Genomic DNA, 24,145 nt, shown 5'->3' with positions numbered 1-24,145 from the left:
CCCCTTGCTAGTGTGTATCTTGGCTAGATTCAGACCCTGCCCCTCATACAAATATACCTTTTTCAGCAGCAGCTGAAATCTCCTCTTAGTTTGTTCATCTTTGAGCTGCTGGTTTTTCTCCCAAACCCCTGATGTCTTCCCCACACGTGTGGTTTAGTTAGTTGGCCAAAGATTTGGCTGGACTCTAGGCAGATCTGGGGGCTTGCCCCCTCTGTGGCTCTCTCTCTTCCAGGATTTCCCCCTAATATTCTGAACTCTCTCCTCTCACATTTCAAGACAACCAGACTGCTGCTTTCTGCCACCTGAGCATTCATGGACTGGGGCATGCCCGTGAAAAGTTCAGAATCACTGGTCCGACTCTGGCAGAGGTCTTTCAAGGGTGGACTCCCTGACAATGTCTGCCTGCTTTGGTCACCCCCCCCATTGTCTTTAAATAGGTGTGTGTGTGTGTGTGTGTGTGTGTGTGTGTGTGTGTGTGTTGTGTGTTTTAACATTTTGTCCAGATTTTTTAACTGTTATCGCCAGGAGGGTTAGTCCAAGTAATCTCTACTGTTACTGAAAGCCAGTGCTGTTAACGTGCTTCTTCATAAACAATTTTTTTTAAAACCTTAACTTTGATGTGTTAAGAGTCCTTGATTAACGGACCCAAATAAAAAAAATTCAGAGAAACAAAATTCAGGAAACTGGATCAACTTATATGCAGTGTATGACCTTAGTTATCTTAGGTGGGCAGGGAAGGATTTCATGCCCTCAACATATTGGAGCAGCCAGGCTGGCCCGCATGATGTCTGTCAGTCTGTCTGTCTGATGCTAACATTAAGGGATGTGTTCAGGGGGAGTAGAACAGTCAGTCTCAAAAGGTCATTACATTTCCCAGGAAGTCCTACACATCCTTAAAATAACCAGGTAGATTGTAAATGTCCTGAAACTTTACGTAGACTGTCACTAGCTGAAGCACTATGTATCATTTGGTATAATGCAGTGTGGGCTGTAATACTAAGGAGACACTGAGGTGTGTATTCATTTCGTAAATATTTATTGACTGCCCGGGTTGTGCACGGCACCGAAGCACCACCCAGAAGCCTTCGCACAGGATGCTTTTGTCCCAGTTGTGTCACTCATCGTACGGATCCCTGTGTGAGTTTCCTGGGGCTGCCATTCAAATACCATGGACTGGGTGGCTTGAAACAACTGAAACTTGTCCTCTCACGGTTCTGGAAACCAGAAGGTGTCAGCAGGCTATGCTCCCTCTAGGGAAGGATCCTTCCAGCCTCCTGCGGTTTCTGGTGGCCCCAGCCCTCCTTGGCATGTCGCCGCATCCCTTCCTCTCTGCCTCTTTCGTCACATGGCCTTCTTCCCTGCGTGTCCTAGTCCGTCTGTTACAAGAACACCGTCCTTGGATTTTGGGCCCAGCCTACTCCACTGTGACCTCTTCTTGATCCTTACCTTGATTATATCTGCAAAGACACTCTTTCCAGATAAGGTCACATTCAGATTTGGAGGTCACTGTTCAACCCACTACAACTCCCCAGAGTGATTGCCCCTTGTGCCCAAAGTCCTGTCTTAAGTTCCAGGATTCGGCGATTTTATTTGTGACTTTATAAACTCGGGGAGCACTGCTGTCATTTCAGACCAGATCATCTTTCCCTTTGTCTTTAAATGCTGGCAGCCTCATCCTCCTAACAACTTGGGTCGTCCCTAGCGGCCCCTCCAGTTCTTTCATGTTGGGGAGTTGTGGCCGCAGGGACTCTGCACTGGGCTGGTGGGTGTCAAGGTTTTGAATCCAGACAGTGCCATTTTTCTGCCTGTCTTCCAAACCCACATCACTTCAGCAGACCCAAATTATACAAACCAGAGACCAGCAACGATGGTCTACAGGCCAAACTTGGCCTATCGCCTCTTTTTCCTAAAGGAAGTCTTATTAGAACACAGCCAGGATCATTCTTTGTGTGTGTGTGTGTGAGCGAGCAATGGCCACTCTTGTGCCAGGACAGCAAAGTCTAGTCGTTGTAACAGGACCAGATATGGCCAAAAGTCTCTAGTCCTTGGCAGGGGAGCTTTGGCCACACTTCACCTAAACACCATACACTAAACAGTGTGACAAACAGCACGGGGTGAGCAGCGTGTGAAACTAGGAAACAAATCCATGTGCAAACCTGCCATGATCTGGAATAACTGGCATTCTGGAAGTTGCGTTCTGGCCGCGGTGAGCTAAGCACAGGCTCGCTGTCTGGTCTCACACTCTCATGGGCTCCCCTGGTTTTAATAAGACGTAGACTTTGGAGCACAGTGATTTCTGCCTGTGAACAAGGAACTGGCCTCTGAGTCAGCATTCTCACTCTGTCACCAGTGGATTCTCCCCACAGAGGGCCCTAGTCCGGTGATTTCCTCCCACTGCCACCGAAGCGACCCACTTCCTGGCTTCAGATCGGAACAAAGTGGTGTGTGGGGTGCAGATGACTGGTTCAAACGTTGGGGGAAACTGTAAATAAGACCTTGATTAAGCAACTTCCTATAGAATCATTCCAGAGGTCAGTTCTGTCGGAAAGGCAGAGAGTTGGAGACCCAGAAAATGCACACTGGAAATTCTCCATCTCCTCCTTCGCTGAAAGAGAAGGAGGTAGGGGGTGCCAGTCACCGTGTGGCTCTGGGGACATCTAGTGGTAAGGACTGAGTCAGGGAACCAGGAAACCTCCACAGGCACAGGCCACACATCCACGGATCCATCTAGTGGCTGTCGTGGTACCAAAGGCTTTGGGAGGGGAATGGGCCGAGTCCTAGAATATTCCTCATCAGTGAAGATGGGGTTAAACCAACACTCACAGGTTTAAACCCCCACACACTGCTCTCTGCTTTCCTCTCTCTGTTAGAGGTGGGAGTTCTTGTGAGGCTGGGGAAGCGTATGTAAACTTCCGGCAGTCCGTCCTGGGCACTGCGGTGTGCTCAGGCCTCCTCGTGAGGCGGAAGTGGGGAGACTCCACTTGACGGTCGGGGGGACGTGCGTAGAACGGGGGTTTACCTGCCCACAAAGCCACCCCCTCTCTGCAGCTGGCATATTTAACAGCTTCTCAAGTGCTGAGAGCAGCTGGTTCTTACAAAGTGAAGACCGTTTGCCCTTGAGCGTTTTCCTGGAATGATTTTTTTGTATCATCTGCCATGTTGTTGTGGTATGAAATGAGTCTTTTGGGGGCTCCTGGGTGGCTCAGCCAGTCAAGCATCTGCCTTTGGCTCAGGTCATGATCCCAGGGTCCTGGGATCGAGTCGTGCTTGGGGCTCCCTGCTCAGCGGGGAGCCTGCTTCTCCCTCTCCTTCTGCCGCTCCCCCTGCTTTTGCTCTCTCACACTTTCTCTCTCTCAAATAAATAAATAAATAAATAAAATCTTTCTTAAAAAATGAAGTGAGACTTTTTGTATAGAATTTTTAAACTACCTGTTTGAAAGATGTATGCATCTGGCTGCAAAGAATACACTTTTATGCTTTCTCGTGGGCGAGGATCTCTAGGAACAGAAGGCAGGACTTTTATCCAGCCCAAGATAAAATACTTCTTTACTCCCACTGTGTATCGCCTCTTTCCTCTCTTGGACAATGTCTGGAGATATTTTTGGTTGTCATGACAGGGCGGGGCGGGGCAAGCTGCGCTCTGGGCATCTAATGAGCGGAGGTCAGGGATGCCGGGGTCCGCGTGAAGAGCCATCCGGCCCCGGTATCCCCAGTGCTGAGTGGGAGAAACCCTGCCCTGGGAGAATGCCCTTGTCGTCTGGGGTATGGTAGCTCCCCAGATGGCAAGCATCCTTCAAGAGCTTGTGATAAATGAGTAAACAATTGAGCGCTGGGAAGCAGTTCAGCCGGGTCAGCCTGGCAAGAGGAGAAGCAGTCAGCCGTGCCAGTCTGCCATCGAGGAGTGCCTGCCGAGCCGAGTTTTGGTTTTATATTGGGAAAAACATTTCCTGCCCCACCCCCTCTCTTACTAGGAGCAGCTGGGCCCCCCCCGTTTCCCTTTCCTGCTTACCCAGTATGGCCAGTGCCCTTGCATTTGTATTTTGAAGACTGTAGGTAGTAACCACTCGCCGATCCTGTGCGCGTCTGAGGTTGCCTCTTGGGGCTTCGTGATGGCAGCCCTGCTCCACTCAATCTCTCTCCACTTTTCTTTAGAACTGAGCATGCAGAATTCCGAGGGTGGATCCGATTCGCCGGCTTCTGTGACTCTCTGTCCGTCGGCGGCAGCCCAGGCCCCCGTGGCCCAGCCGGTGCCAGCGTCCCCGCAGGTAACAGACCAGCCCGCCTGCTGCCTGGGGCTCGGGCTGTTCCGGGAAAACCAGTGTGGCCCGGGGGGTGGGGGGCGGCGTGCATCCTCTTAGGTTTTGAAAAACACCCGAGTCAGCAGAAATGGAATCTATATTTTCCCGAGTTAACGTGCCGGTCCCAAGGCTGCTGCTGTTACAATAGCCACAGCTTTATTCTGTTCCCTCTGCCCCACCATGGCACATTCTCTGGCTTTTTTCACTATTTGTCGAAAAGGTCCCACCAAGGACTCAAGGATGCAGACACGAAAAGAAACCAACTTAAGGCCTATCGTTCAATGAAAGTTTTCTCGTACCTGGGAAATATCCCTTTTACCCAGGAAGACTACGGATAAGGCGAAAGATCGGTTAGAATTCTAGCATTAGGATAGGTCTATGTTCTTCAAAATTTGCAAGGAGAGACTCTCCACACGAAGGCTCCGGACTTCGGGTTTCTGCTGGGGGAGGGGGGGATACACCCTAGACCTCAACGTAAAGTTAATGACGTAAGACCACACAAAGCCGAGGGCGCTGGAACAGACTGGAAGCTTGGAGACCAGTGCTGCAGCCCACTGTGGCCATGTGACCACCCAGGAGCACGATTCCAGAAGTTAGAAGCCTGACAGAATTGGTGAAGCCGAGAAAGCCCCATCATTCAGCAAAACGGAAAGGCAGCCCTCAGAGTGGTTTGTTCATTTTAGAGTAGACTGTGTCGCTTTTCTTTCTTGCAAATACAGCAGCCCCCGCGGGGGCCTTGCAAGCCCCTCTGGGGTGCCAAGGGCGTGTGATGAGACTCAGTGGTAGCCTAACTGATTTGTGTCCCTGCCCTCTTGAACCTGACCCATCAGCCCTCCACCCCGGCTGCCTCGGCAGGCCCGAGACTCCTGCGGCCCAGGACCTGGCTGACTCGTGCCGGGGGCCCGCCATGGCCACCGCCCCCCTCCCCAGTTCCAGGCCTCCAGTCCCTGCTAGAGATGCATCCAGTCCCCCCAGCCGCCCGCACGCCCGCCCCGCCCCCCAGGTGCACCCTCTGCTCCCCGTGCAGAGACTTCCTGCTGCTCATTCGGGGCACTCCCTTTCTGGCAAGCTTCAAGCACTCATGTTCACGGGCTGCTCCGCCTTCCCTCAACAGTGGGTGCCTCTCCCCTTGCCAGAGAGAGGAATTCCTGGTGCCTCACTTCCCCGGGTGTGCTCCTCGCGCTTCACCTCCCAGCCCTGCGCCGTCCAGCCCCGCTTCCCACCACGGTGGCCGAGTTCTGCCACCAGCCCCAGCTGGGTGCCAGGGATGGGGGAAGGTGGTGTGGACAGCTGTCTGGAGGGTCCTTCTTATCACCCTGCCTCTCAGCTTGGAGCCAGGGACAGCCCATGTCACCTTGCAGAACAGACCCCAGGGAGGGAGAGCTGCTGGCGGCAGGTGGAGGTGCGTGTGCTTGTGCGTGCAAACTGTGTGTGTGTGTGCGCGCGCGCACCGTCCTGTCCTCCTATCAGTCGTGCTCGTGTTTCTGTAAGGTGACACTGGAGTAGGTGGCGGTGCTCTGGTTGTAACCTGTTTTAAGGACTAAACTCTGACTAAAGTCTAAATGTTCTTCTCTCCTTCCCTTTTAGAGGGTGTTGGTCCAGGCAGCGGGCTCAGCTCCCAAAGGGGCCCAGATGCAGCCAATCTCCCTCCCCAGGGTTCAGCAGGTGCCACAACAGGTAACCACAGCACAGGGGACATGGGACACTTTAGCCCTTAGCGATCCAGAGCCCTCTCTGAACAAGGCATCCTTTCCTGTTGATGCTTTTGCTTTGTCTCTAATATCTTCAGTTCTTTACCAGAAGGTTCTTTTGGAAGCGATGTTAAAAAAAAAAAAAAACTTTTACTGCAGATGGTTAGCAACAGACCAAGAAAGCTGATGATCTTTCATTCATGCAGAAATTCAGCATTCGGGGTACAAGCCAGCACCTTGATAGGGCACTGGGGTACTGGGGTAGACACGCAGAGAAGCCAGGTTTCTGGATTGAAGGAACATGGAACTTCCCAGGGAAGCAAGTGCTGTGCCCTCAGACCAGTGCCATGACCCAGGAAGTGCTTCCTGTGAAATCCAGTGATAGCTTCGGAGCCTGGGCTCCCCAGCCACACAGCGGCCCACATCAGCAGCTCAGACCGAGTCCAGGCATCTAGAGCAACGGAGGGCAGGCCTTTTCTGGAAAAGGCCAAATAGAAAAGGCCAAATAGCACAGTTTTCGGCTTAGCGGGCTAGCTGACCCTGACACCCCCGCAAAAGCAGCTGTGGATGGAAGCGAAGGGGCGTGGCTATGCACCAGGAAAGCTTTATTACCAAAAGAGGCAGGGCTGGAGTTGGCGGACTTGTGCTCTGTAACACGCTGGACTCAAATCAGGGCAGGCTCTAGGGTCACCGCTGAGACCAGACAGCACACCCCCCCCCAGGGGGCTCCGGCTTAGATTGCTGGTGTGTTTAGAGGCGCTTGTCTGCAGGCAACCGGGGCGGGTTTCGGGGTTGTGGGAGAGAAGTAAAGGCTTCTGGCAGGCCCAGCAGGGAACCAGCGGCTCTGTCTCAGCTCCTTGAGGAAGATGCGAGCAGTGTCGTGATTCCAGAAGCTTCCTCTTGGTGGGGCTGGGCCTGCCCCAGCCTTTCTCTCTGGGCAGCTTGGACTTACAGAGTGACTTCTGTGCCTCCCTCAGTCCCCTAAGGCCCAGCCCGCCCCCAGCATTAGTCCCCGGAACCTTCTCGGGGATGCTCGCTATTCCAGGGCCTTGTGTGTGCGTCACGCGCCACGTTGGGTTGTCCTAGGAGGTGGGAATCAGCCCCATCCTACCGCTCCACGGAAAGGCTTAGAGAGAGGCCACGATGGAACCCAGCCCTCACTCTCTCGGGAGGTTGGATGAGGCGTCCATTAAGGTTCCCTCTGTGGTGAGACTGTAAGGTCTGCGCACGGAGCTCGGCTTCTACCGCCCGGGCCGGCGCCCCTGTCTGCTGAGGTGCTGAACTGACGTGGCCACAGGTGAGGGCAGGGGCCCAACAGGGTGGGGCTGGGGCTTCCCAGTGCCCCCCTCCACCTCCCTCTCCATTCTACTCAGACTGAAGGTCTCCCCGGTGTGGCTCCCAGCACCCCCATCGGGGGAGGGGTGCCAGGGCCACCCAAAGGGGACAACTCTGCAGGGAGGCCATGTAGCGTATGACTAGCACGAGCCCTCCACCCTGCAGGGATGAGGGGTGTCTGACCCCCCCCCCCAAGGTCACGTTCTATCCACAGCTCTGGCTTCTCCTGTCCAGCGGGACCACCTCTCTGCACAGTGGCTGGCGGGTGGCAGGGACCGACTGTCCCAGCTTTGCTCTGCAGCTTTGCTCCGAGCTGTGGGCTGGGTTCACCCTGCCCCCCACCCACCCCCCCCCACCACAGAATGGGGGACGCCCACCTCACTCCCCTCCCACTCTGCAGCAGAAACAAGCTGCCACGCACAGAAAGTGCAGCAGAGCTGTGGACCGGGAGAAGTTCCATTCCCGTGGTGCCTTTTGGTTACCAGTTCTCCTAGTTTCTTGGTAGAAGTGACGGCTGGGACAGGAAATCTAAAATGTAGGAGTCAGTGTTCACAAGAGGCAAGAGAAGTCACGGCTGGCCGGCCCCACCGGGAGCGCGCCGTGCGTAACGCCAGGTCCGTCCCTGATGTCGTTCCAGGTGCAGCCCGTGCAGCATGTGTACCCCCCGCAGGTGCAGTACGTGGAAGGCGGAGACGCCGTCTACACCAATGGAGCCTTGTACGTGGGTTTCCTCTCCCCTGGGGACGGCCCTCCTCGCAGACAAGCATGGGCCGCGTTGGGAACACCTCTCACGACTCCTCCCACCTCTTCCCACTTGGGGCAGTGTGTGCGGAAACTTCTCCTCCTCCTCCTTTGGGAGATGTTGGAACCTTTACAACAGTCCTAGGACATCAGAGCCCTGTGGTGATTTCAGAAATCACAGGCCTTTATGTTTCTCACTTCCAGAAAAGGCGCCCCTTCCACAAAACAAAACGAAACAAAACCCCAGTCCAGCTTTTAAGTCTGAAGATTCAATCTTCACAGTCCGGACACCATTGCTCTCTCTACCTTCTCGTCCTTGCCTGTGTTCACCTCTGGCTCTTTATGATGTTGATAAAACTTGACTTTCCGTTTGTCGAGGGCTTCTAGAGTGTTCTGCCTTCGAAATACGTGGTGCTTGGGGCAGACGATACATTTCCCGTGAAGCTCATTGCACTCAAGATGCAAGCCCTTTGGTTCGTTTGATTTCCACAACCTCCTTCCAGAAGTTCAGGGATCGGGCGTGAGGGTTGGGCGCGGTGATGGCCGGAGCTGTGCGAGGGTCTGCAGCACAGCCCCAAGGGGTGCCAGACACACACAGACGCACGTCAGTGCCTGGACAGCCTGGGAAATCTGAGCGAGTTCTGTAGGTCGCCCCAGCGTCAACTTCCTGAACTTGACCCTGTGCTGCTGTTAGATCGGCAGTCACCCTGGGGAGATGGCACAGGGGGGCAGGCCTCCTGGAGGCCAGTCGGAGGGGCTTCGCTGCCACTCAGAGGGACCACCTCTCCGGACTCACCACTAAGCCTCGGGCACTGCCTTTTATGGGGCCAGCTCTGTACGGGCAAGCCAAACTTAAAAATTTAAGGCTCAAACCACAGGGTGAATCATTTAATCCAAATGGTGAAGGAGTATCAGATGAATTCTTGGTATTGCTTGGAAATTCTTTTTATTATGCAATGTCATTTTGCAAACACTTTCTGTTTGGAAAGAATCACGGACTCTCGGGCAGTGGCAGACGTAGGACCAAGTCCTCTGTGCCCTTTGCCCCGCCTCGGTGACATCCTCTGTGACTGTAGCACAATACCAGGAGATTAGCCTCGGGATGGACTGTCAGCTAGCCCATGGGCCTAATCACACATAGCAGCCTACACGCCATCGCGTGCATGCGTGCGTGCACACGTGTGTGGTCTAGGCCACTTTACCCCGTGTGCAGACGGCACATAACTGCAATAAGATACTTCCGTCTCCACAAAGGAGCTCCCTCGTGCAACCCCTTTACACACTTAGAACTTTTCAGCAATGGTTTCGATAAGTCATCCCGGGATCCTTAATATTTCCGGAAATGATCACTTTGAACTTTGCACTGCCCTGACATTTTGTGTCTGAATGACCCCATGTGCTCAGGGTCGAGGGGCTCCAGCTCTAACATACAGTCTTGCTGGATAGCCATGGAGACTCAGAGAAGGCCCTTCTCTCTTCCTGACAGACGGACAGCCTATGCCTACAACCCCGAGCCTCAGATGTATGCCCCCAGCAGTGCGGCTTCTTACTTCGAGGCCCCGGGCGGCGCCCAGGTGACCGTGGCAGGCTCCTCCCCACCAGCGGTCCCCTCCCACAGCATGGTGGGCATCACCATGGATGTCGGGGGGAGCCCTATTGTCTCCAGCGCGGGAGCCTATCTCATCCACGGGGGGATGGACAGCACCAGACACTCCCTGGCCCACACCTCCCGGTCATCGCCAGCTACGGTATGTATGAGGCTCTCGGGGGCAGCAGGGTAGACCCTGAATAGACCCTCCTCAGCAGCAGGGACGGTGAGTGGAAGGTAGCCTGGGGTGGCTGGAGCCGGAGCCCTGCCAACCTGGAAGGGCGTGTGATCCGAGGCAAGTCTCCACCCCTGGGATCCAGGTACTCTGTGGCGAACAGGGCAGAGGCCCCTCCCAGGCTGCTGTGGAACTGGCATCTGAGTTCAGCATCACCATGCTGGGGGGACTGCCACCATGGCGTCACTCTCCCAGAGGTCTGGGCCCATCCATCCGGGTGACCACTGGAGCAAACGAGGCACAGGGCAAGTCCCCCTTGGGAATTGCACCCACTCATTGCCACCACACTCCTGCCCCAGACAGTTCCCGACCTGCTTTAAAAGTGTGTCTGCTCTTAAAGTCTATTTTCCGTGCTTAGTTTGATTTCATTTGGAAAATTAACACAGAGTAAAGTTGGCCCATTTTGGTGTGCAGCCCTGAGGTTTGACGCAACGACCTTGTGTCACTGTGGCCACAGTCAGGGTACAGAGCGGCTCCTCACCCTAAAATCTCCCTCCTCTTGTGACCCACAGCCCCTGGCAACACTGATTGGTTATCTGTCACTCTAGTTTTGTCTTTTCGGGAGTGTCGTATACACAGAACGTACAGTAGGTAACCTTCTGAGGCCGCTTCTTTCACTCACTGTGGTGCTTTTGAGACCCATTCACGTTGTCAAGTGAATCAGTGCTTGCTTCTTTGCTCCTGGGTAGGATTCCGTTATACCACAGCTCGTCCATCCAGTCACCATTTGAGGGCCATTTGGGCAGTTTCCAGTTTTTGGTGATTATGAATAAAGCCTGTCTAAGTACTCACATGCAGGTTTTTGTATGGACATGTTTTCCTTTCTTTTGGATAAATACCTACAAGCGGGATTGCTGGTTCACACGGTAAGTTTATGTTTAACATTATCAGAAATCAACAACAGTTTTCGCAAGTGGTTGTACCGTTTTGCGTCTCTCCCCCTCCCCCAGTGATGTATGAGTCCCTGTGCCTCACCTCGTCACCAGCACTTGGTGTTTTCAACCATTCTTCATTTTTGACGTTCTGATAGGTGTGTGGTGGTATCTCACTGTGGTTGTGATTTCCATTTTCTTGATTGCTAATGATGATAAGCAGCTTTTCATGTGCTTGTTTGCCTTTCATTATATGCTCTTTGGTGACCTTTCGGTTCAAGTCATTTGCCTATTTTTTAACTGGATTGTTTGCTTACTGTTGAGTTTTGAGAGTTCTTTATATATCCTAGATACAAGTCCCCTGTCAGATATGTGACTTGCAAATATGTTCTCCCAGTCTGTAGAGTGTCTTTTCATCCGGTGTAAAGTGTTTCCTCTCACTTCACTGTTGTGTTGGCTATTCACATAATTTTAGAATTTTCTATATAAATTTTAGGTTATTTTGTCTCTATCCACAAAAAATTCATAGTGAGATTTTGATTAAGCAGCATTAAACCTACAGATCAATTTGCGGAGAACTGACATCTTTCCTGTGTTGGGTCTGCCCATCCATGAACATAGTATGTTTTTTTTTCCATTTATTTAGATCCTCTTTGTTTCTGTCATCAGAATTTTGTAATTTTTAGCATGCAAATTCTGTACATATTTTGTTAGATTTATGCCTTAATATTTTATGTTTCTGGAGCTATGATAAGTGTTATTGATTTTTAACTTCAGTTTCCAGCTGTTAATTTTTGGCTGTTGGCCTTATATCCTGCAGCCTTGCTGAACTCACTTGTAAGAGCTGCAAGAGGTTTTTGTTCTCTGCAAATAGGAACAATTTTATTTCTCCCTTTCTAATCTGGATGATGTTTCTTCCTTTTTCTTATCTTTTTGCACTAGCTAGGACTTCTAGTACGGTGTTGAACAGGAGTGGCAAGAGTGAACATCTGTGCTTTGTTCCCAGTCTTAGGGGAAAATCTTGAGTCTTTCACTGCTAAGTGTGATATTGGCTACAGGTTTCCATAGATGCCATTTTTCAGGTTGAGGAAATTCCCCTCTGTTCCTCGTTTTCTGCAAGTCTTTATCATAAATGAACATTAATTTTTGTCAAATGCTTTTTCTTCATTTATATGATCATGAGTTTTTTTCTTCTGTAGACTGTTAATGTGTGATGGATTACACTGGTTGATTGTCAATTAAAAAATAACTTCATCTTTTGCTGTGGAGATAATAACCTCCTGAAAATAGATGATCTTGCCTCATCCCTGTCCTTTTGGTCCTGCTGTGCTTTGGGGTCACCTGACATCAGAGCACCCCACCCCCCAGGTCTCGCCGTCCTCTATGTCCAGAGTGCTCCCCAGGACCTGGTTCTGTGGGCAGGGTGGAGAGAAATCACTGGCTCTCCAGAGGCCGTGACGTGTGGGGTGGGGCCTGGTACACCAGTTTGCACTTTGCCTCACTCAGTCCCTGCGGCCCACCAGGGCCTGAGCAGCCACAGGCAACCACAAATGTCCTCTCTTGGAGGCTGGCTGAATGGACGTGAGTTTCGAGCTGGTATCGATGAGAAAGCATCCCTCACAGACCATATTAACTGTCACAAACACGACAGGTTCAACGTTAGCAAATTGCATCAGTGCATAATAGCAGAATATACTAGGATCGCAGGTCACAGAGTTCCTGCGAAACCACAATTCTCTATGGTCCATACTACCCTATTGCAAGCAGATGTGCAGCCCAGACCCCGGGCAGCCCAGCTCCTGTGGTCTGCCATCTGAGTTGCTTCCGGAGAATCATCCATTGGGAATCCATGAATGGGCTGTGTTTGCCACACCTCTCCATGCAGCCGGGGAGTGGTCATCTCGGAAGGCAGTCTGATTCCTGACCCTGCCTGTGCTCTAGTCTCTCGACTTGTTTTGGCATGGGAACATCTCACACACATGCAGCAGAGATCTGAGGGAGTTTCCAGGAGCTGAGAACAAGAACAGCCTCGAGATTGCAACAGAATTAAAATATGGCTCCGGCATCTGACACTTGAGGCCTGCCAGCTTTTTCTGTCAAGAGTTTTGGGACTTTAAGTCAGTTCTGAAAACAGAGCATGAAGACCAGAGGCAATCACCCGTACAGCCTCAATGAGAGAGTTCAGACTTTTGGGGGCAGATTTTCTTGAGTCTTTATTTCATCAGTATTACATAAATCTTCAAACTGAATGGCCCACATGAGGAGTTTGGAATAAAAGTGTTTGCTGGCACTTTTATTAACCACACAGAGCACAGGTTCTAAACCCAGAGGTTTGCTCTTGCTGTTTCCACCCAGGATTTGCCCTTTGGGTCATGTCGAGGGGAGCCTGGGGGCTCTCGGGCTGCACGAGGTAGAGACCCTGCCACCCCAACAGCGGCCCTTGGAGACCCTTGGGCTGCAGGAGGCCATGCTGTGCAAACAGGTGGGGACTCATGAAGACAAATGTTCTAACCAATTCTTACAATAACAGAAATACAGCATTCCTGCCCATGGGAGGACAGGCCACCGCAGTGGCTCATTAGGGCCTCTAAGTCTGGCCCTAATGAAGGATGAGCTGGCCCAGGGGTCAAGTTCCCCATCTGAGTGGCGTCTTTGTGAACTCTTCATTTCCAGGAAATCGGAATCCTAGCTCACCCGTAGTGGCAGCTCTGGGTATTCAGATCACGCAGAGATCGAGACGGTGTGTGCCCTGGCGACTCCGCTCGGGATTGCCACTCACCGGGTCCATCAGCACATGCTACGCTGAAACCAGAAGGGTGAGAAGTGAAGTCACCTTGGAGAACAGTGGCAAGTGGGCTCTGAGCCTTCTCGGGCAGCATTCCACGCCTAAAGAGCTTGCGTCAGCTTCGTGGCACCTGATGTGACTTTCAGAGATGCCTAGGATGGCACCATCGGTTTCTTCCTCCCCCAGAAGAATAAAAACCCTCATGTGTTGCGTGTGAGAAGCCAGAGTGTCAGCCCAGCCCCTTGGGACACTTTGAGTCTTCTTCGAAAATCCTGAGATCTGGTTCCCGATGTTAAAAGTCATGCTATTTAGGGCCCTGGACTGATGGATTCAAGTTCTACAACATACATCAGAGATAGGCCACTTGAAATCACAGGAATTTCTTTACTGGTGTTATCAGAAACTCAGCTCCTGCTTTCAACACGCCAGCGAGCATCTTGCCCTGACCACCAACACACGGGGGTTCAGAGAAGCCAGATCTCGTATTCTCCATCCAGCTCATCAGCACTGAGTCAAGGCCGGGGAGACTGTGCATGGACCGTCTGTGGCTCCCTGTGTGTGGCCTGGCTTCCCACACGTGCCCCTCTAATCTCACGGCCACCCTTCCAGATGGCCCACAGGGCTGGCCTGCCACCCACACAGGTCAGAGTTCACGGTGGATCATCAACCGTAAAACATGTCTTCTCTGTAGCCTGCGTTCCCAGTGAAGATGCAGACTAACTCGACTGTTCGATGACCTCACACGTGTACCGAGCATTTGCTAGAAGCTTCCTCATCGCCTGCCCATCAGAGCTTTCGTCCAACTGTCAGAGCAAACACTTTGCAAGCGAATGCACGTTGTTTGAGAAAGGGATTTTGCCGGTAGTGCATCTGCTTTTTCCTCTGACTCAAGTAGTTAGCATCACTTTTTCCTTTAATTGAATAGCCGCCTTTGTGTTTTTTAAGCGCCACTTTAGGTTCACAGAAGAATCGAACGGGAATCAGAGAATCCCCATAGCCCCCCACCTCCCCCACACTCACACGGTTTCCCTCATTAGCCTCTCACGGAAGCTTGGTACATTTGTCACTGTCGATGAGCCAATCCTGACCCACGGTTACTATGAACTAAAGCTCCTGGTCGACATTAGGGTTCGCGCTTGGTGCTGTGCGTTCTGCGGGTTTCGAGAAACAGTCAATGATATCGTCTCTGAAGGTGGTTTTGCACGTTTTTCTGTGAAGGTGGGAGCGGGGCCCGGGTTTACTCAGGAGCACGGCTTTGAAAGAGAGATCTGAGGTTTCCATCTCTCGTCTGCCTCCAGTGACAAAGTGAAAGAAGGAGAATGTCATCCTGGAAAGAAAGACGTCTTTGGTGCGTATTCGGAAAAGTCACAATTAATTTACCAGAGAAGTCATTGTTCCTGTTCAGGGTGATACAAACCCGCTTAGAATGTCAAGGGCGACTGTGGACAAATGGGCCATTCGTTGGTCTGATAAAATCCGCTTCCGCTCTTTGCCCATTTCTCATTCTCTGGAATTTTCTCTCATGGCTGTGTATGCAAAGTGACCACAGTCTGTGCCTCCACACTGGATCCCGCTGCCAAAAAAGGACACCAGCGCAGTGGTCATCACACTCTAATGAAGTCCCTCATGGACTCATCGCGGTGAATGGGGATTGATTTCTGGGTCTTGATCCTTGTGCTGAGATCATGTGAGATGCTAACATTTGGGAGGGCTGGCCGAAGGGTATACAATTCTTGGTGCTATTTTTGCATCGTTTTTGTAAGTCTGGAATTATTTCCAAATGAAAAGTTTAAAAATCCTTTAATTAAGTAGACCTCTATTGTTTAAAGTTCTAGGAATTATGAGAACTAAACACATCAGCTGCTAAAAACGGTTACCAAGAGCACTTAGTGCACTCACAATATCTTGCAGCCACCCCCTCTATACCCGTATCACTTTTAAAAATCGGCTTAACAGTGAGGTCGAATACGTCTGTAATGTGTAATTCTTGGTAAAATTATGGGGCAGCAGGGAGCAGCAAAGCACAGCCACGCAGCCAAATCCAGCCAGCTGCCTGACTTTGTAAATAAAGTTTTATTAGCACACAGCCACACGCATTCCTTCACTTGTCTGTGGCTGCTTTCCAACTACAGGACAGAGTTGAGTAGCTGTGGACAGAGACTCTCTGGTCCACAGAACCCAAAATATTTACTATCTGGCCCTTTACAGAAAAAGTTTGCCAACCCTCGATCTATAAGAACTGACTCAGAAAGATAATCACAGATTAAGTGATAAACGCAAGTAGTGGAACTGAATAGCTAGCACAACCCCAGCCGAGGAGAGAATCATGAAAGCCAATGTGAATCTGTTAAAATGCACCCGAAAGGACCCACACTAGGCTGTTAGCGAAGGCTTCTCCTCCTGCGTGGGAGTTGGGTGGGGCCGGGGAGAAGTTGAGGCGGGGCTTGGATGGGGTGTGCCAGGCCAGGTGCCCAGGGCACCCAATTTAAGGAGGTGTTCATCTCCACGTGCCAACTTTGCCCTGACACGATCCTGAGGATGAGCACCTCAAGTCTGGAGCCCTGGGTGCCTCGTTGGCCCCACCGCAGTCCTGGCCCTGAGTGGAAACTCTTCTCTGCCGTAATCAGATTTTCGTACAGCAAGCATGTATAATATTACTTACGTATTCTTAAAATGTATTCTTAAATTAGCAAAAGAAAAATGGGCAAACAGATTTACAATGCCCTATTTTCCCAAGCCAGCCTCCCCCTATCCCCAGTGGCGAGCCCCCAGATTCTTTCCATCTTCCCCCCGGCCCTTCCCTGCGGGCCGTTTCCTTTCTGCAGGCAGAATTCTGTGATTTATATCCCTGTCCCCAACGTTCCAGCAGTGTCTCTTTCTTTCTTTTAAACTACTCTCCATGTTCTTCAAAGATCCAAAAGCATTGCTCATAAAGCTTTTATACTTATATTTCCTCTATGGTCAAATAACTAAGCTAGATCTGAGGGTGCAGGATTAACCCTAGCACGTTTCTGTCCTTGTCCCCACTCCTCCCTGGCCTTTCCAGGGAACATCCCCTCCCCTCCCCACCTCTAGCTGCCGGAGGCATGATCCCTATGTCAGATTGTGGCAGGCCAGTCTGGAGATGCCGCTGTTGCTTCAACAGTGGTCATTCCTGGCTCTTGGCAGGGGCGACCCCTATCCATGGTGGGCCCTTTTAATGACATTATCGTATTATAAATGGAATGGCCCCTTGGGCATACGCTCATGAACTCAGAGAAGTAACCTCCACCCTCCCCTAGGAGGCCCCAACACAGTCCTTACATCAGGTGGAATCATGCTAGGATTATACATGAAAGGAGAGGAATTTTCTAAATAGTTGGCTTATTTTAATATACTTGGGAGCTGTTAAAACTTGTCTGTTATCTGCTATTACGTTAGATTTTTGAGACACTGTATCTTTGATCACGAGTCCTTACGTATTTTCTGCCCTCCTTCCCAACAAGCCCTTAAAGCACGATACATGTCCTTCCCGCCCCCCATATTCTGTTAATAATTCATGCAGCAGAAACAGATGATATTAAGTGGCCAATAAAAAGGGATATTGCTGCATTGCATCGAATCAAAAATAAAAATTAAGCTCCTGGGGCGCCTGGGGGGCACAGCGGTTAAGCGTCTGCCTTCGGCTCAGGGCGTGATCCTGGCGTTGTGGGATCGAGCCCCACATCAGGCTCCTTCGCTATGAGCCTGCTTCTCCCTCTCCCACTCCCCCTGCTTGTGTTCCCTCTCTCGCTGGCTGTCTCTCTCTCTCTGTTGAATAAATAAATAAAATCTTTAAAAAAAAAATTAAGCTCCTGATAAGTCAAGAAACGGATGCATAAGCATATGTGCAATACCTAGACGGCAGGAAACCAGAAGCTCAGAAACCAGGAATGATTTTAGGGAAACCCGCCTGGGTCTGGCGTGGGGTGGGGCACGACTGCGTCCATCCTTGGCTCCTCCTGACTGTTTGATGTGCTGGGCTGTGCAGACAGCACCTTGATAAGTATTTTTAAATAGCAAAAAAGTTAAACTCCAATCAAATATAAAACTAGCTTTTATTTTAAGCATATTTAAACACTAACTTCTCCAGCCACTGAGAAGTTTGAACGAGGCGTTTATACTTGTGCAGTAAGAGTCGCTCCTGCAGCTGTGTAAGGAACACTCGGACTTCAAGTCAAGTGCAAGATGCTTCTTGTCCACCGATGCAGGACGCGCTTCCCGCGCGGACTGGGAGGTGGCGCCGCAGCGCCCTCTGCAGGACAGATGGACGCGCTGCGCCTTCAGTGCTGACTCTGGGGCGTTAACCTCCCCATCTGGCCTTGGGCGCGGTGGTGGAGTGTTTTCCTGGCCTTCACCGCCTACTGAGATGTTTATACGAAGATTTCATTTTAAAGCACAGTGAACACCTCGGGAGATTCCACTGTGCATTAAATTAATTTCCTGCATCCGTGGGCTTCATCAGACCGTATTTAATAGCTATGGGTTCTTTAGGATCATCTTACCTAGCAAGCCTTAATCGGTCTTCTTTTCCGTAATACTCTGCAGTTTTTAGCAGGCAGTCCTAAATATGTCCGGCCCTCCTCTGGGTATTCCCAAGGCCCTCCCAGGGGCCCCACGGGGGCAAAACTGTTTTCGTAATAATACTAAGCCATCAGTTGCCATTTTCCCTGTGCTGACATGTGCACTGATTGTGCAAAACCAACATCGATGACCCCCCCGGGGCACAAACGCAGGTGCACAGCAAGGCAGAGGCATGAAGTTCTCCCAGAAGTCACCGTGGTCTTCACCACCCTGCACTCACAGTGAAAAAGGAAAGAGAAGCAGTGGATGGGGTATTGCAATTTCCGGTTAAGGTTAACCTATGGTCTTTGGTGGAACTATTAATTAATTGCTATTAATTGTATTAAATCTCAGTCCTGGAATTCACGTCTTTCCAATATTCTTTCTGTGTGACAAAAGTACTTCCGCCAAGTACGGTGACTGTCCTAAGCAAGAGCCGCCAGGCAAATGATTGGGAGCCGAACCAGCCACTTTTGTCATGAAACACTGTGTGTGTTTGAAGGAATAACAGACAAATGATGACTATTCAGACCTGGGGAACGGGCAGACATCTCCTCAAAGATGAACGGTGTGAGGTGGATGTATCCAGGAAAACAGCCGACTAATTGGGTTGCCAATACATCTTCAACCAAAAAAAGAAAAATTAGAATTTTGAGCTTGGGAGTGGTACTAACAAATGTGATTCTTCGGTACTGTATAATGAAGCGTGTTAACGTTTGGAATAGCTGCAAAGTCAGTGAACCAGTATTTTCCAAGTGACTGGCACGTGATGTGACAAAACCACGCATGTGAGAAGATCCATTCAAATTGCAAGGGAGAATAATAGGTTTTTTTAATTAGTTGTATATTTTTTTATCAAGGTCAGATTCACCTAACATAAAATTCATCATTTTAACCACTTAAAAGTATAGGATTCAGCGGCATTTAGTACATTCTCAATGTGGTACAACCATTACCTTATCTAGTTCCAGAACATTCTCATCACCCTGTAAGCTGGTAAGCCTGACCAGTTAGCAGTCGCCCTTCCCCTTACCCCCCCACCCCACCCCAGCCTCTGGCAATGGCTCTGCTTCCTGTCTGTGGGTTTCCCTGTTCTGGACATTTCATGTACACGCCATCGTGCACTGTGTGGTCTTTTGCGCCTGGCCGCTTTCACTGAGCATCACGCTTTCGAGGCTCCTCCACACCGTAGCTTGTATCACTACTTCCTTTCTTTTTGTGGATGAGTAATATTCCATTGTATACATATGCGCGTTGTGTTTATCCGGTCGTCTGTGATCGAAGCGTGGATTTTTCTGGGTTTTTGCCATGGTGAATCATGCTGCTGTGAACGTTTGTGTACACGTTTTTCTGAATACACCCAGGAGTGGAATTGCTCGGACCTAATAGTTTAACTGAGATAATGTGTAACCTTTGGAGGAACTACCGGACTGTTTTCCACAGCAGTTGCACCATTTTCCGTTCCGCCAGCCCTGTGTGAGTTTCCAGTGTCTCCACATCCTCACCGACACTGTTTTTTTTTTCTTTCCTTTCTTTCTTTTTTAATAGCCATACTAGTGTGTGTGAAGTGGTGTCTCCCTGTGCTTTTCATTTGTGTTTCCCTAATGACTAATATGCTGAGCATCACGTGCTTCCTACAGACACATCTGTTCAAGTCCTTCGCCCATTTTTTAATTGGGTCACTGATCATTTTGTTGTTGAGTTGTGAGAGGTCTTTATATATTCTGGATGCAAGACCCTCATCAGATATGCAGTTTGCAAATATGTTCTCCCATTCTGTGGCTTGTCTTTTCACTCTCTTGAGAGTGTCCTTTGCTGTACAAAAGTTTTTAGCTCTGGTGAAGTCCCATTTATCTTTGTAAAGATTTATTTGTCTTTTGTTGTTTGTGCTTCTGGTGTCATATCTAAAAATCCATTGCCAAATCCAAGGTCATGAGGATAAACTTATTGCACATGACTGTCTAATGTTTTCTTCTAAGAGTTTTATAGTTGCAGCTCTTACATTTTGTTCTTTGGTTCATTTTCAGTTGATTTTTGTATATATTGTGAGGTGAGGGTCCAACTCCATTCGTTTGCATGTGGAAACCCATTTATCCCAGCCCCATTTGTTAGAAAGTTTACTTTCTCCATGCAGTGGTCTTGACACCCTTGTCAAAAATCAGTTGACCATAGACATACAGGATTATTCCTGGATGTTTAATTCCATTCCATTGACCTATGTACATCTATATGTCTGTCCTCATCCCAGTACTACCTGTTTTGGTTACTGTAACTTTGTAGTAAGTTTTGAAATCAGGAAATATGAGCCTTTCAAATGTGTTCTTCTTTTTCAAGGTCATTTTAGCTATTCAGGCTCCCTTCAATGCCATACGAATTTTAGGATCAACTTGTCCATTTCTGAAAAAATAGTTGGAAGTTTAATAGAGAATTTGGGTAAGGACTGCATTGATCGATTTGGAGAGTATTGCCATCCTAATATGAAGTCTTCTGATCCATGAACATAGGATGTCTTCTGTTTATGTAGGTCTTCTTTAATTTCAGTCGGCAACGTTATAGCTTTCAGTGTACAAGTATTTTACCTCGTTGGCTAAATTTATTCCTAGGTATTTTATTTTCTTTGATGCTTTTGTAAATGGGATTGTTTTCTTTATTGCATTTTCCTATTGTTCATTGTTAAAAAATATAACAGATTTTTGTATGTTGATCTTGTATCCTGCAACTCTGCCAGGTTTGTTTATGAGCATTCATAGGTTTTTTGTGGCTCCTTCAGGATTTTCTATGTCTAAGATCATGTTATCTGCATATAGAGATAGTTTCACTTCTTCTCCAATATGGATGTCTTTTATTTCTCACTGTTGCCTGATTGCCCTGGCTAGAACTTCCAGTACAGTGTTGAGTAAAAGTGACGACAGTGGACACACACACAGCGGTCGGAAGAGGTGATGGGCAAAGCAGGAACCGTCTCATTCCTGCACTCAGCCCCAGGAGCCCCGTCCAGCTGCTCTTTCCAAAATATGTGTTCCACCTGCTTTTTGCACACGCATCGCTGAAGTCTGCCTTCCCTGCGTGTGTTTGAGGAAGGTGTGCATTGCGTTTCTTTCCTTCCATTGTGGTTCTCTGCCTGCCGTGGTGGACTCCAGCAGATTTCCCATTTCCATTTAACATGCACAAGTGGGCTTCAAATTTGGCACGTACGAATGTGGTGGGAGCCGCACACAGCCGGGTGTTTCCTTCTGTGCATCACCCTGCTGGACCACCTCAGTCCCAGCCTCCATGAGGTCCTCAGAACCCAGCTCAGAAGCCCCTTCCCCCAGGAAGGCCTCCCTGTTAGCTTCCGGTGACTGTCCCCTGTGATTCGTTCTCATTCCTGTGTAACCCTCTTTGCCCAGTTCACGCTTCATAAACATTCAGGAGCTTATCTCTGTGACGCATCCAGTGGCCCCAGGGTTCGACGCCTCCCAATGGCAGGGCCAGGGTCTTTGGCCTCGTTGGTATCTTCCTGGAGCACCCAGGAGGGAGACCCTGGGCTTCGTGACCGGACAGGCCGGCCGGGAAGTCAGTAGGGCCACCGCTGTCCTTGGGTGGACAGCTGATTCTCCCTAGCAACCGATGACGGGTCCATCATTCTGCCGCCTTTGCTTCCACCTGAACTCACGCCTCGGCTCAGTGTTCGGGCTGTGCAGGTGGGCTGCAGTGCCGCAGCCGGTGTGTGCGGAATGCTTCGCTGTGCTGCTGGCGCTCCCGGGCTCCTGCGCTCCCCCGCATGTCCGGAGTCACGCTCCCCTCCCGGCAGCTTTCACTCGCCACCTAACCACGCCCCCCACCCGCGTCAAACCTTGTTTTCATTTTGTAGGCGCTTGAATCGTTATTTGGATATTAATAAAAACAAACCTTGGCTGATGCTAACCATCTGATTTCCTTTTTTTTGTTTTTTTTTTCCGTTTTGTTTTGTTTCTACACACATTTTCTTTAGCTTGAAATGGCGATTGAAAACCTCCAAAAAAGCGAAGGGATCACTTCACACAAAAGCGGTTTACTCAACAGCCATGTAAGTGTGTGTCGACCTGGCGGCCTGCCCTGCCGAGCTCGTAACCCTCGTAGGCATTTTAAAAACAAGCGAAGACCATGAAATGACCGCTCTCAGGTGCTGAAAGGTAGGGGGGAAACCAACCTAGGATGCTACATCCAGCAAAAAAAACCTTTCCACAGCGTGAGGGAAAGGGTCCTGTGTCCGTGCAGGTGGCTGGTAACAGCACGTGCGCTCCAGGTGCTCGTGGAGGGACGTGCGAGATGCGTGTCACACGCTCCTGGAGGGGCCTGGGCGGCAACAGGCATCATAAAAAAGTGATACTAAGATAGGCAACAACCACAACAGAAAAGGCAGGACTGGGGGTGCCTTCATGACTCTTAGCTGTGTTTCCTGTCTGTGATCAGCTCTTTGGGGGGAATAATAATAATAATAATAGAAAAGTGCAAAGCAACATATTTCTATTGAACTATATAAGATCTTTCTCCTTCGCTCTCCTCCTGGGGAGACGGTGATGGTAGCTTCCGTGCCATGAGGCAGCAAACGTCCCTGTCTCTGGGCAGCTTCGTGGGGCAGGACAGGACTGAAGGAGGTGACCAGCTAAGAGTCTTTATTTCCTAATCAGGACCCCGTCAAGACTTTGGTACTGGCCAACGTGCCAGATGAGGCATTGGCTCAAAGGGCCGTGATGTTGGGGCAGAAACCCAGCTAGGGAAGGCCCAGAAACTTCTAGGTTCTGGATTGACAGACGTGTGCTGGGCTGCTGCAGGTACACGTGATGAGGGCCCTGTGCTCCTGGGCCTCAGAGGCCCGGTCACTGGAAGGGAGAGCAGTCCCACACCTATCGTCTTGAAGCAATAAATGCATAAATAGTTAAAAGAGCGTCAGGCCCCTGCTGAGTGTCCTCCCCTCCCCCACCCCGCCGGACTAGGTGGCTCATGGTCTCCCTGTCGCCAGTTACTGCTGGACAGTGTCAGCCCCGTGGCCAGATCTGGGGAGGGAGCAATCTGCAGTGTGTGCTTGCTCAGTCTGAAACTCAGGCCACCGTGCAGGCAAGTCTGCACAGTGGCCTGCTCTGTTCAGCAGGGCCTTGAAGCAGACATGTGTGGCCTCGATACGGCCTGAGGGCCCCAGCGCCGGGTCAGCCCTGAGGAAGGCAGAATGTGGGGTGCAAACCCCAGGCAGGCAGGGCTTCGCAGGAAATTTAAAATGTCTGTGTGGAAACGCATGAGCCGCTTGTCTCTGGCTGCAGGAGTGCTTCTGGCTTCTAACACGTTTCCTTTGGAAGGAGACTCCTTTGACTGCTTCCCTGCTGGTTCGGTTTCCGAGCAGCCAAGGCTCCCTGCGTCCGTTTCTTCCTGGCCGTGTGTCGTGTGTCGTGTGTCGTGGAGCTGTGAGCAGCAGGGTCTGGGCTTGGTGGCTTAGCATCAGAGAAGAGAAATGAGATCTTTCCGAAGAGTCAACCCCACACACCGGGGTGAAAGCCACCTGGAGCTTGTCCGGCCGATGTGAGAGCCAGGAGGGAGAGGGAGAGAATGGGTCCCGGCCCCGAGGTGGGGCCCCGTGTCCCTGAGGCGGCCAGCCACGCTCGCTCACGAAGCTTGTCACCCTGGCCGCCTGCTGCCGAGTGAGCTCTAGTGCCAGACGACGCTGCCGAGTCCCGGCTCCCTTGCCAGCCCGGCCCTGGTGCAGACGAGCTGGGCTGGGGGCTGTGCCCCACGGACCCATTTTCCTAGTGGCCTCCCAGCGACGCTTCTCAGAGAGCCCAGGTGGCAGCCTCCCAACCCACCAGAGCTGTGCTGAACACAGGGAGCAGAAGGAACGAGAACTCACACCAGGGAGCTGGGCATGCGCGGCAGTAGCCAAGCAAGCGTGAGAAAGCGCGCCCAGGTCACAGCTAAGTGTGCGCAGAAGTGAGCCGTGGAGGTTTTCCCCTGGGGCCGGTTCCCGTGCTCTGTGGAGTGTGTTTGCTTCCCGATGATGCGCGAGCAC

The 24,145-nt window shown here is 50.7% G+C and overlaps 1 protein-coding gene across 7 annotated transcripts in view; it reads left to right on the top strand.

Annotated features, from left to right (window-relative positions):
* Positions 1-24,145, top strand: part of RFX2 (regulatory factor X2) — a 90,152-nt gene that overhangs the window by 46,375 nt on the left and 19,632 nt on the right. For 5 of the 7 annotated variants that reach the window (XR_004624568.1, XM_034657606.1, XM_034657607.1 and 2 more), the window contains exons 2-6: positions 4,153-4,265; positions 5,886-5,975; positions 7,962-8,041; positions 9,552-9,813; positions 22,100-22,174. Coding sequence is in view for 6 of the 7 variants with exons in the window: in XM_034657606.1 (XP_034513497.1) it covers positions 4,161-4,265; positions 5,886-5,975; positions 7,962-8,041; positions 9,552-9,813; positions 22,100-22,174 (612 nt within the window). In the remaining variant the exon portion in view is untranslated. Of the gene's footprint in view, positions 1-2,596; positions 2,621-4,152; positions 4,266-5,885; positions 5,976-7,961; positions 8,042-9,551; positions 9,814-22,099; positions 22,175-24,145 lie in introns of those variants that run through there. The other 2 variants (XM_034657608.1, XM_034657609.1) reach the window with 2 other exon arrangements.

This window comes from Ailuropoda melanoleuca, chromosome 4, assembly GCF_002007445.2.
Source record: "Ailuropoda melanoleuca isolate Jingjing chromosome 4, ASM200744v2, whole genome shotgun sequence".
NCBI lineage: Eukaryota > Metazoa > Chordata > Mammalia > Carnivora > Ursidae > Ailuropoda > Ailuropoda melanoleuca.
The sequence above is the reverse complement of the archived record's forward strand: the minus strand, read 5'-3'. Positions and strand labels throughout refer to the sequence as shown.